This window comes from Takifugu flavidus, chromosome 20, assembly GCF_003711565.1.
Source record: "Takifugu flavidus isolate HTHZ2018 chromosome 20, ASM371156v2, whole genome shotgun sequence".
NCBI lineage: Eukaryota > Metazoa > Chordata > Actinopteri > Tetraodontiformes > Tetraodontidae > Takifugu > Takifugu flavidus.
In genome coordinates this window covers 10,446,403-10,459,618 of record NC_079539.1, presented here as the reverse complement: position 1 = coordinate 10,459,618, position 13,216 = coordinate 10,446,403, and the positions used below count along the sequence as shown (strand labels likewise).

Sequence of the window (13,216 nt, the reverse complement as noted above, 5' to 3'; positions counted from 1 at the left end):
CACTACTGCTGTGAAGAACCTGAGAAGGTCAAACAGTCCTGAAGAGCAATGAGACATTTTGCAGACAACTGGACTCTGCAGTGATTTCTTGTCTTCCACCAGAAGGGGTCGGGAAAGACCCGATCGTGCTTCATAGGAACCTCCGATCAAACCCAAAGCTTAAAGCTAGCCTTTGGCTCACTCGCTTATTTGGTCCTCCAGTTTGAACCCGCCTAATAAACCCAGTTTGTTGTGGTATTCCCGGTTTCCCAACTTGAGCTGACTTCCTTCCAGGCGACCAGGAGCCCGAAGCAGCTCTGAGCCCCGAGCAGCTGCATCAGGATGCAGTTGGCCCTGAGTAAAACCTTCGGCCAGAAACCAGTCAAGTTCCAGCTGGAAGAAGATGGAGACTTCTACATGGTCGGCTCGGAGGTTTGTCCACTTCTCTTCACCGACTCTCCCCGCTGATGCCCCCCTGAGAGCCTGACTTGTCCGGCCTTTAGCTAGGCGATGCTAGCCCGTTAGCGAGCCGAGATCGGTCCATAAACAAAGAAAGTGGCGTTCGAATCTTTTCTCGGGAAGCGGTGCGCCAACAGAACCGGTTTGAATCAGCTAATTCTATCCTCCGGAACAGGACGGAGCTGCGTGGATAACTGAGGAGTTCCTCCAAACGGATCCAGACATGAAATATGCTGGAGCCGGTAATCTGCCTCAGTAACCAGGCAAACAAACCAAAAATTTTCCTCGGAGTTCTGCTGCTCCATGCCTGCACTCAAATGTGCAGTCTTTGCTTTAAATGCCTGTTTTTGTAAGCGCTTGTTGGGACATGAAGCGGCCTGAACCAGAACTAAGGAATTCTGGAGGAAAGCCTTCACCTGTGAAGGTTCCTAAGGTCCATTTCTGATAGGAAAACAACGATTCTGGATACATTTAATTGATTTTCTGAGATGGAGTAGGAAAAGAAGCGGTCTGGCCGTGTCAAAACTCACCTTCATACTGAAGACTGCACTTTCTTTTTATTCCTGCAATTTATTATTTTGCTCATTTTGGTTTGTAATTGTGCCTGGATAGATCTGGACTATCAGTGACATGTGCAAATGTTCAAAGATCTGCTGTGGTCTCACCTCCAGGTTGGGAACTACCTGCGTATGTTCAGAGGCTCTCTGTATAAAAGATATCCGTCTTTATGGAGGAGACTGGCGTCAGTGGAGGAGAGGAAGAAAATAGTAGCCTCATCACACGGTGAGTGCTGTCAGCCTGAAACAACCCCAAATCATCACATTCAATCAATCACATTCAATCAATCAGCCTTTCTGAGAGGAAGATGGATGAGTGGATGATTTCTTTATTGTCTTTGCACATGATATGATTACATTTTGTGGGAAGGATCCACCAAACACTGAATAAGATCAGTTTCCCAAAAAATAACTCATAGGTTTTGCTTGTAACTTTTTTGTAATTATAATTTTGAAGTATATTTTTCTACAGCAATATCAGGTACAACTGACTTGCCTGTATTAAGCAAAATAAACATCGTATTCACTAAGATACTAAGTAAACTTTACTGGAATATATGAAGTTTAAACCTAAGATATATTTAAACAAATTATTCAGTGGACTTGTTTTCACCGACGGAAACATTGGTAACATCAAAATATGAACTAAATAAGTAAGAGTGGATTCATTTGTTCATGGTGTTGATCTTCACATCACCTGTATGGTTGTACATGAATTCCTTTATTACTGCCTCTGGGAGCCGAACCTAGAGTTGCAACCAGTGACGTAGAGGCACTAGACCAGCGGAGGACTTCAGCCCATAGACATAGAGGCACTAGACCAGCGGAGGACTTCAGCCCATAGACATAGAGGCACTGGACCAGCGGAGGACTTCAGCCCATAGACATAGAGGCACTAGACCAGCAGTGGAATTCAGCCCATAGACATAGAGGCACTAGACCAGCGGAGGACATCAGCCCATAGACGTAGAGGCAATAGACCAGCGGAGGACATCAGCCCATAGACGTAGAGGCACTAGACCAGCGGAGGACATCAGCCCATAGACGTAGAGGCACTAGACCAGCGGAGGACATCAGGCCATAGACATAGAGGCAATAGACCAGCGGAGGACATCAGCCCATAGACATAGAGGCACTAGACCAGCGGAGGACATCAGCCCATAGACATAGAGGCAATAGACCAGCGGAGGACATCAGCCCATAGACGTAGAGGCACTAGACCAGCGGAGGACATCAGCCCATAGACGTAGAGGCATTAGACCAGCAGTGGAATTCAGCCCAAAGACATAGAGGCAATAGAACAGCGGAGGATTTTGGCCCATAGACATAGGGGAACTACATCTAGAAAGGACGTTTCCAATAGACCAACACTGTAAATGAGACGTCTCTTCAACTTGATCCAGGACACCTACAGCTCCAAACGTGGTCAATCGCTATTCTTTCTATTGCATATTTTTAAGTCAACATTTCAACGTAAAATTTGTCGGCACTCTGCACCAGTAAGAGCGCTGCGTGTTGAAGTGGTGTCTCAAGAGCAAGGTAGTTTAAAGTGGAGGTGCGGAGGGATGGAAGCCAATGAAAGGGTCCCCCTACATGAGCCTGGTCCTGCTCAAGGTTTCTTCCTGTTAAAGGGGAGTTTTTCCTGCCACTGTTGCTTGTTGGGGGATTCCCTGGGATTCTGGAAAGCGCCTAGAAACAATTCTGATTGTAACAGATGCTATATGAATAAAGATCGATTGATTGATTGAAATCATTTAACAATAATAATTAATTTAATATGTGGCACCCAGAAAAGTCTTTTATACACCAACATACTGTGATTTGGTGGGTTTGCATCATTCTCCCAGATTTTCCTCCTGATCGTGAAGACCACAGATATGATTGGAGACCTTTATTAATTTTCTTTATCAGAAATGTTATTTAAATGTATTTATTTTTATTCTTAATTACTTATATTTAGGTGTCCATTATGTGGGGAGTTTGTAATATGAGCTGCTTTCATGTCTTAATACAACAGGGTTTATATCATCTGAAAAAGTTGATATAGTCTTTTTAATGAAAAACTGAACCTGTCCACTCTTCTTCAATATCTGTCATCCTCTTCCTGCCTACAAGTCTTAAACTGATAGAACCACCAGTTGCTTTTCTCTGCTACACTTTTTACTTTCTTGCTGATGAGGTTTCTCATTTGTACGGAGCGAAAACCAGTGTTTCTAGAAATCCGGCCTTCATTATTCTACACAGGGCTGTTATTTCTTTGATTTCCAGTCTTTAATCTCACAATGTGTATCACATACACACCACCTAAGATCTTTGCTGCCTTCTGTCCACCTAACAGAAGGATATATTAGATTAGAACGTAGAGGAGGTTCTCTTGGATCACTGAGTGCCACTCTCAGCAGGGGTTCATATGAATTTAAAAACTCACTTATTTAGCCCCCCCCACAAACACACGTAACGTTGCTCCTGTTTGTTTGTAGTCCTGATCCAGGTCAAATCTGGTTCCTCTGTCCTCATTTCCATGTTTCCTTGACACCAGAGTGTATTGTGCTCTTTTCACTCTGCTCGGTGGCTCAGTGGTGTCGGATAACTCCAGATTCTGGTACAGCAAATATATCACAAAAGGAAGATCGATGAGTCATATTCAGATCCCCATGTCTTCCCTAGTTGGGCCCCCCTAGGTCCATCATCTTAGTGTTCACCCCGTTATGAAACGTTGCAGTTTCCTCATTACCTTGTTTTTGAGTTCCAAGATCTGTTATTCCACTTTTTCCACTCTCGTTTGTTTTATTTGTCTCTTCTCTAAATCTTTAAGTTGTGCAAAATGATCCGTCCTGAATTTCCTTCGTTCCTTTAGAATCAGATCCAGACTGGCTCTGCTAGCTTGTTAGAGTGTTGTTGGCTTCTGTGGCACTGCTATCAGGGACTAGCAGGTCATGTCCAGTTCCTTGTCTAACACACACTACACACACACACTACACAGACTTGAGACTGCTAATTAGAGTAACAATGTTTGTCCTGTTTGTTATCTTGCCGCTCGCCTGCAGCCACCAGCGTCACCCTGCTGAAAGCATCGGAATGTGAGGAGATCTTTGAGGGCAATGATGAAAAATACAAAGCGATTTCCATCAGCACAGAACCCCCAGCTTACCTCAGGTAATCCAAGGTTTCATTGTATCCAACATTCTAATTATTTCTCCTTTGGTTGATTGTTTTTCTCTGTCTTCCCGATTTAAGTGTGTGTGTTTACCAGCTGGTCTGCAGCAAATTGGTCACTGGTTTCCAGCGTAGTTCACAGCCATTAAACCTTAAAAATTTAAGGTGGCAGAAACTGCTTCACAAAACAAAGGAAGAAAGGGTGATGTGTACTTTTGCATTGGATTCCAAAAGGACACATAAAATAATTATCTGTTGGACCCCAATAAGACAAATACGATTCTGACCACTGACAAGTAAAGTGAATCCACCTGATGCCTCTGTCATCTACGGAGATGTTACTTTGACACGAAGCACCAAACTAGACACTTTTGCAGACCTGATTAATGCTGATGTGGACATGCAGAAGGTTAGTGATCAGTGATGGAGATGTTCTGACAGCTGCTGGAGTAGAAGATGTGACTGTTGTGGAGCAGGAAGGAGCAGAGTGTAGTCAGGTGAGACACCACTGAAGAGGATGAAGACTGGAAACAGTTGGTCCTGATGACACACCTGTGGAGGGACACAGGTGTCTTCAGGAGGCAGCTGAAGAGGTTCTGATGGAGTTGGTCAATAAGATCTGAAAGGACTCCTGAGGAGGGAGGGAAGACCTGCAGAGCTCTAGGAAAGAGTAGAAGAAGCGGAGGACAGATGGGCAGACTCGATATAAACTGAGGACAGACGATAACAGACTGGGGACAGAAGTGAACATTTGTGAGCAGCAGGATGGTTTCAAGATTACAGTTAAATGTTGTCAATGGAGACATACGGAGAAGGTCAGAGAGCTGCTGGGATTCTGTCCTGTAGGACAGTGGTGAGCTGTCCTGGAGGTGTGAGAGTGGAGGTTCAGGTGGAGGAAGGACTGCATCAGCTCAGATCTAGAGACGTGGAGGACTTAGAGTCCTGAGGTGTGACTTTTGAATTTATCACCACTATTTTATTTTTTCTTGAAAGAGAACAGAAAGCCAAGAGGAGCAGTCAATGGATCCCCACATTACCAAACAGTTCCCACCACTTAGATGCTGTGCCTTGTTCCACGACCATCAACCGCAACCGAATCGGCCGAGACAAGAAAAGGACTTTCCCATTGTGGTGAGACTCCTCTGTGCTGCTGTTACCCTCGAATCTATTACAGCGTGTTATTAACAATGGTCCATACCAGCGTTCCAGTGTGTGTGTGTGTGTGTGTGTGTGTGTGTGTGTGTGTGTGTCTGTGTGTATGTGTGTGTGTGCGTGTGTAAAACAATTAGTGAAATGAAAAAAGATAAACAGACAGACAAAACCGACAGGAGTTTTGGGGCCGAACCAAATAGCAAAAGGAGCAATCTGTCTATTGAGATAACTCAACTTTATAAACTTGTGTTCTGTCAACTGAGGATCCAGGAAGGAGGAAAATATTCTTAAGCACCACCGACACATATCACACATATTCAAGATTAAAAATCAGTTGCCACATACACAGTCTTGTCAACTCTATCAGTTTGGGGCCAATAAATCACATTGAAATGAATGATGTGTTTATTTTGCTTTCTTTGTTTAAAGCAAAAACACATCTAATTTGTTTAAATGCATTTGTTTTTATTTACATCTTGGTGGTGTTTATGTTTTTGTGACAAGACAATAACATTTTTGAAAGTTGAATCATCAGCTAACAAAATCGTCAGTAACTGACAATGGTCAGTAGCTAACAAATATCAGTAGCTAACAATTGTTAGTAGCTAACAAACGTTTGGTGCAGTTAAACGTCTTCGCAGTCAACAAGCCAGATAACAGAAATCATTGCAAATCATTGCAAACCATTTCAAAATGACGGCGACATCATTGATCCCATCTCTGAATTAAGACATTATGTTTGATCTTACCAATTACGTCAAATGCCAATTATTGGCTCATCTGATATCACCCACCAGACCAGTGGAAAGTCTAAAAGGGACTATCCTTCGAACCACCACCCTTGCAACTTTAATAAAACCCCCAATCTTCGGGCTGGGAAGGCCACATGTGTGTCAGCAGGCGCCACGATCGTGTGAACAGGTGGTAGTTTTGCTCTGGCACTTATTACCAGTACTAATGCTTGGAAATAAGGCTGAATCGGACCAGTACACACACTTGGTATCAGTACTCCCACATCCCAACATATTACAGTGGGACCTCTACTTACGAAATTAATGGGTTCCGGAAGGTGTTTAGTAACCTGAAAATTCCGTGAGTAGAGATGAGTTTTCCATGTAAATGCCCTAATCCATTCCAAGCCCCCAAAAATTCGGACATCATTTTTTTTATAAATCATAAAAATGCATCAAAACATGTAACAAATACATGTTACAAATAGATTACTGCACAACAAATGTAGGAATTCAGTGCAAGGCTTCTCCAGGAACAAAATTAACTTTATTACAGGCTAATCTTACATTAGCCGTCATTACTAGCAACGAACGTTAACACTTGTGGTAACACCACCATCTAATGGACAAACATTCAAACACCAACTGTAAATCCCGGTTACGGCCATATTCTTTGGCGAGATCAACCAAACGCATCCCTTTTTCATGCTTTTCTATTATTTCTTGCTTCGTTTGTATGGACAAAAAAGCTCTCTTCTTCTTCTTTTTCACTTTTCTCCATCACTTTCCTGGGGTCCATAGCGAATAAAAGTTAAACGAAAATGACGCTGGGATACACACAAACCTGTACAGATTGACGTCCCTCCTAGCCAATGGGATGACAGGAAGATGCTAGGCGATATCCAATGGCAGAGCAGCTACAAGCATGTTTACGTTCGCTAAACTCCGCGAGCTGCGAGTAGCAGCGGTAGCATATTTTTCATATCCTTACGTTTTCGTATCCTGAAATTTCTTTCGTAACAAGAGGAAATATTTTCCCGTTGAGACGTGTCGTAACCTGAAAATTCCGCATGTAGAGACGTTTGTAAGTAGAGGTCCCACTGTATTAAGATCTGTATGGTCCATATGACATCTAAGTGTAATGACTCACAACTATGTAACAAAAGAATTCAGATCAAGGTGCTGGCAGTGTCTCCCGCTTTGACCACATGATGGTGGTCATGGAATTTACAAACCAACCAGTTTCCATGCTGAACCAGCTTTACTATCCAAAGGATGTTGCTGCGGGTTTGGGGGTTGTTGGGGCCCACATGTTCTTTGTCATGCTGGGAATTGCTCATGATAAGAACAGTGATATCCTGTGGGGGGTATTCTGCGACTACTGGATAGTCTTCATAGCCCCTTTCCAGTAAGAGCCTTCATTTCACTGGAGTCACCACCTAACTACGTGACCGTGAGCCACCCCAGAAGAGCAGAGGTGGAAGAATCAGTGGGATCTGTTCATGAATTATGGGAAATGGAACTAGAGACTGACTTTTAAGAGACTGTTGCTCCAGCTATGGGATGCTGCAGCCAGCAGCTCCAGAATTGAGGTTCAGCCACAGTATAGCCACATTTTTCAAAGTGCTTCATAGTTCAACCCATTTTTGTAATAAATGCTATTTACTCACGAATAACCTGCACTGATGATGGCCTTTGTTTGCATAGTTTTGATGATCACGACCCTGCAGTGATCCATGAGAATGCTGCACAGTTGGAGGCGCTAGTGCCCATTCGTCTAGACATGGAGATCGATGGCCAGAAACTGCGAGATACCTTCACCTGGAATATGAACGGTAAATATAAGATGACATCATCAACCGCAACACTAAAACACGTTGAGCCTCACAAAGTCTAACAGTTGTGAGGAGAAGCGGTATCGCTGAACTTGAGCCGATGAAGCGTGCGCTTCCACTGGCTGTGAATGTGCCGTGTCACGGCGCCGCCATCTGAAGCAATAATGCAGAGCTTCCGCATCCAGTGGGATTCCAGCATAAAGGTCATCAACATTAGGACTCCTCTGTATGGACAGGTCACCCTGGAAAAAGAGGTCTGGATTCCAATGTTGTTTTTTGATCTGGTTCAATAAAGGTTCATTGATAAGTAGAGATCTTTCAAACTCTTTAGCAGATCAACTATTCCACCTCTGCCATGGAAATGCTTCATGCTGTGGAGCGAGCTGCACCATGGGCCCAAGCCTAGTGTGGCCATAGTAGTGAGATGTGTAATAGACCTGTGTGGAGAGGTGGGCGGGGCCAACATGTTTGATCTTCTTTATCTTTCCTCCTCCTCATCAAGGAGACTAGTTATGCCGATTCTTGTGTAGTTTTTCTGCTCCCCCCCCCCCTTCTGTATTCATTTACATGACCTCCGGCCCCGCTGACCCGCTGTATAAATAGTGTATTTTTGTATGTGTTTCTGTGCTCGTCTCGTCTCGTCTCTTCTCGTCTCGTCTCGTCTCTTCTCTTCTCTTCTCTTCTCTCTCTTCTCTTCTCTCTTCTCTTCTCTTCTCTCTCTTCTCTTCTCTTCTCTTCTTCTCTTCTCTTCTCTTCTCTTCTCTTCTCTTCTCTTCTCTTCTCCTTCCCTCTCCTCTCTCTTTACCCACCCCCCCATCAGCAGGAGGGTCCCCCTACATGAGCCTGGTCCTGCTCAAGGTTTCTTCCTGTTAAAGGGAAGTTTTTCCTTGCCATTGTTGCTTCCAGGGGTCAGGGGTCAGGCCCTGGGATTCTGGAAAGCGCCTTGAAAGAATTTTGATTGTAAAAGACGCTATATAAATAAAGATTGATTTGATTTGATCTGGGATTTGTTGGAAGAGTGTGTGTAAATGCAGGACATGCATGAGCTGGTCTTCCAGTGCAGGTGAGACTAAACGCCTGGATCACTTGTGGAGGGATCACAGCTCATCTTCACAGCAGCAATCACTGACCTGCTAGATGCATTCTTGTCTTCTACGGTGAATTTGGAAAGAGGGCTAGTCAGCAGCAATTCTCTGAGGGACATGTTCTCAGAAGCTCTTGTCATGATCCACCTGTAAAGACAACAGGAAATGTTGGTTTACACTCACAACCTAAAGTGCTGTGTTTCCTGGAACTTCCCTTTCTCAGAGAAACTGATGACCCCGGAGATGTTTGCAGAGATTTTATGTGATGACCTGGACCTGAGTCCTCTGGCTTTTGTCCCCGCTATCGCCTCGGCTATTCGTCAACAGATTGAGTCGTATCCCACGGACACCATACTGGAAGAGCAGACAGACCAGAGGGTTATTATCAAGGTAGGAGCATCTCCACACCTCCATACTTGTTGCGAAATCACATTTCATTGTCTTGAATTTTGTTAATTAGATCGAAAACAAATACAAAAACAAGAACTGTCTTATTTCCTAGCTAAACATCCATGTGGGAAACATCTCGCTCATGGACCAGTTCGAATGGGACATGTCAGAGAGGGAGAATTCCCCAGAGTCATTTGCACTCAAGCTGTGTTCTGAGCTGGGTTTGGGGGGAGAATTTGTCACCACCATCGCCTACAGCATCCGGGGACAGCTCAGCTGGCACCAGAGGACCTATGCCTTCAGGTAAGGCTCTTGAAAGTCCACCTGTGAGCACATTTGATCAAAGCACAGGAGAGATTCTCTGTAGATGAGAAGATTAGATTGGAAGGAAGACCAGCGGTACACACAGAGTCTCACAGCTCTGGACACCACAGAGACAGTTCTCTCTGGCCACGCTGCACGGCTCGACGTGCTCCCGTGCGCTGGCGCCACATACACAGTCAACGGGTTTGTCAGCGCACGTATTTGTAGTCACGGCGAAAGCGAATCTTCCCTCGGTTTCACTGTGCTGAAGACCTAATGCGCTGTTGATGTTCTTCATGCTGAACATCTGCGCACACATGTGCTGATGCCCAACAATCAGTGCAAGTTCTGCCTTCAAAGGTCCATCGGTCCCAGTTGCATCTCCTCAGGCGCTGCCTCTTCTTTCTGGGTCTTGTGACGTGTGACAGCAGCTGAAGCGACGTGTGTGACATTCTACTGTGTGCATGGATGCAAAATAAGACATGACGTAAGATCCGCAAGCAGGATATGATTGGTTAAGTTTTGGTCAGTGCTGTCCAACGTGCTTGGATCATCCAGCCTTGAGGGACGCTGGTAAGACCGTGGTGAGGGGGAATCCTGGATGCTGAGACGTGTAAACGTGCTGTCAGCTCATCCAGACACATCTGTTCACACCACAGATGTGACCTTAGCTAAACACCCAGGTGTGTGTTTCTGGCTGGCTGGACTCACCTCTGTCCACCTCTGTCTGTTTTCAGCGAGAACCCTCTGCCCACAGTCGAGATCGCCATTCGCAACACTGGAGATGCCGATCAATGGTGCCCCCTACTGGAGACCCTCACTGATGCTGAGATGGAGAAAAAGATTCGAGACCAAGATAGAAACACGAGGTGAGAATGATGCAGCGTTTCTGTTTTTTTTGCTTTCATTGAAAGAGCATATTTGTGGGGATAATTGTTAGTTTCACGCTTTTCTTTCTTTTTCAGCTATAATTTGTACCCTGTACTCCTCCGTCTAACCAGCTTTTCTGTCATTTTAAAAACAGAAAATGTTAAAACCGTACAAATGTTGCCTATTTCAGAGGAGTGTTGTTGTAGACTCAGTGTGCTGACGGAACCTCCAAAGTAAAGCGTCTTCATGATGTGATCTTTTCTTCCAGACGTATGAGACGACTGGCCAACACGGCTCCATCCTGGTGACAGACGTGTCCCCGACAGACTGAGTTCACCCACCTCCAGGTATGGAGTGAAGAACATCTGGATGATACCCTCGTGTCCTGTGGTTCTAGCTGAGACTCCAAGCATCACATCACCATTCCTCTGCTTATGATCTGCTCATCATTCCACATACTTTTACTATCAAAGGTTGCTTTTCCATACCTGCTGTAGTATGAACCCAGTATAGATCCATACAATGTGCGACATGTTGTCCACTCTGACTGGCCAGTCTGTTCCACTCTGACCAGTCTACTTTGCTGGGGAAGGGTGGAGCTGGGGTGAGGAAGCTTCTTCCACACGCAGACGTGAACACTCTATGCAACAGCATCCTACTTAAACATGAGCAATAGCTTGAGTTAGTTTTCTGGACCATCACCTTGAGGGATTCTGTAGCATTTTCAGGTGATCTTTCCTTTTTTTCTGGCCGTTTGCTGTGGGAAACATCTCAACTCCAATGAACCAGATGTTTATGTTACTTGTCCTAATTATGGCTATACCTGCTATTTATACCACGGGTTCTCAGAAAACATCACACTATGTACAATTTCCATTCATATTTTAGTACTTAACTGCTAAGATATATGTCAACTACACGTTTATGTCATTTCTTTTTTAATGAGTATAAATCAGCGCATGCTAATTCCTGCTGCTGGCATGTTTGAACTCAGTGGAAAGACCTAAAAATGGATGGGAGGGATTTCGTGTGATTTCTGTTTCTACGTCTACAACTCAACTGTTGTGCTGTAACCAGTTAGGTCTTGATGGAATAAAGCAAGATTATGTCACATCAAGAGCTGGAAAATGTTTTGTGGGCTGCTTGTACATTTCTTCAAACGACAGCAATAGAACAAGAGCACAGCTTTTCTAAAAGCATGACTTTATAGCCAAGAGCAAAAACTTCAACAATTCTGACACTTTCTAAAAACCATTTTAAATCCTGTAGTGTGCCACGTTGATTACAGCATGTCTAAGGGACGGATGTGTCCACTGCTTCTGGAGGTTTGCTCCATCCCCACGGACTGGAGCTTATCTACCGATGCCATTCAGTAATGGAAAAATAAGCTACCAAAGTCAATGAGGTCTGTGAACTAATGTATTTAAATTTGATTTTGAGGAATGTTTATTTATAACCTGTTGCTTCATCTTCTACAATCTTTTGTTAATGTGAATAAAGGAAGTGTAGAACTGTTGATGTGCATGTTTTGGATTCTAATTAAACTGATGCATGAAGTATTAATGATGGAACATTAAGGTTTTCTGCAGCCATGAAACCTGAAATGTAAATTTCCTTACATGACAGGAATCATTCTTTGGCGTAAAGATATTATAATATTTTAGTTCAATTCCAACACTTGTTACAGACGCAGGGAAACATTTGCTCTTTTGATATTTGTATCTACACAATAAGCACATGATGAATAAAATGCTATGGTTTTTTAATAAAGGAGTGACTAATTATGGATGGTGTAACAAACACACACAAATATATACACATATATAATTCACACTGAATGGGCCGAAACAGTCCACTCTGGGGGAGTAGAATAGCAACATGTAGATCTGCAGCCTAGGGGGCAGGAGATCTTGGGTACACTTGGCTTGGCCTGCCAGAGCCAGCAGTCCTGGCAGCTATGCTGGTGCCTCCGTATTGCCTCCTGGCCATGGAGGACCCAATACTGGTGTCTGATCTCAGCCAGCAACCGCTCCGGTCCAGGGTGGTGGAGCCTCTGGTCAAAATTCTGGATCAACAGTATGGTGATCTGGTCAAGGATGTTGGGATGGGTTATCCTGCAGAGGATCTGTCTGGTTGTGATATTTCCATCATTGTTTAGAGTTTAAAATGGCACAGAAATAGCACTTGTTAAAGTTCTTGTTGAAGTTTTCAGAGCTTGAGACAATGGAGTGATTTCAATGCTGGTTCTGCTGGCCCTCAGTGCTGCATTTGACATAGCTGATCCCAGATAGCATATAGATGTGGCTACTTCGGGCAACAATCCGGTGTTCTTGCCCAGACAAAACAGATGTGAACCTAAACTGGGCTTTGTATTAACTGCTACATTTGGCAAGAATATCACAAAAAGAATATATCCCATTTCCGGCAAATATGTGGCAGAGTAGACAATGGTCATTCTGGAAATGAACAAGACTGGTCCACAAAGGATTCGGCAAATGTGACCCACCTACAGTATGTTGAAACATATTTGGGCAAGTTATGGCTGAAATATGGCAAGTTAGCATGGACTATTCTGAATGTGAGCCTAAAGTGGACCACATATAGCATGGTTACAATGTGATGTGTCAAAACAGGATGAGTTGAGTAGATATTCCTCTTTTGGTCCCATGATTTGCAAATTGTCAACACTGGCAGGAACA

At 44.0% G+C, this 13,216-nt stretch overlaps 1 protein-coding gene across 2 annotated transcripts; it reads left to right on the top strand.

Moving 5' to 3' along the window:
• Nucleotides 1–48: 48 nt before the first annotated feature.
• Nucleotides 49–12,033, top strand: LOC130516814 (SWI/SNF-related matrix-associated actin-dependent regulator of chromatin subfamily B member 1-like). 2 transcript variants are annotated; one of them, XM_057018090.1, is made up of 9 exons: nucleotides 49–411; nucleotides 1,110–1,221; nucleotides 4,043–4,151; nucleotides 5,145–5,282; nucleotides 7,742–7,869; nucleotides 9,178–9,344; nucleotides 9,457–9,647; nucleotides 10,385–10,516; nucleotides 10,786–12,033. In XM_057018090.1, the coding sequence occupies exons 1-9, from the start codon at nucleotides 322–324 to the stop codon at nucleotides 10,823–10,825; spliced, it is 1,107 nt and encodes a 368-aa protein (XP_056874070.1). In that variant the 5' UTR covers nucleotides 49–321; the 3' UTR covers nucleotides 10,826–12,033. The 2 variants fall into 2 exon arrangements, with proteins under 2 accessions (XP_056874070.1, XP_056874071.1); XM_057018091.1 differs by lacking the exon at nucleotides 49–411 and adding an exon at nucleotides 530–680.
• Nucleotides 12,034–13,216: the final 1,183 nt, after the last annotated feature.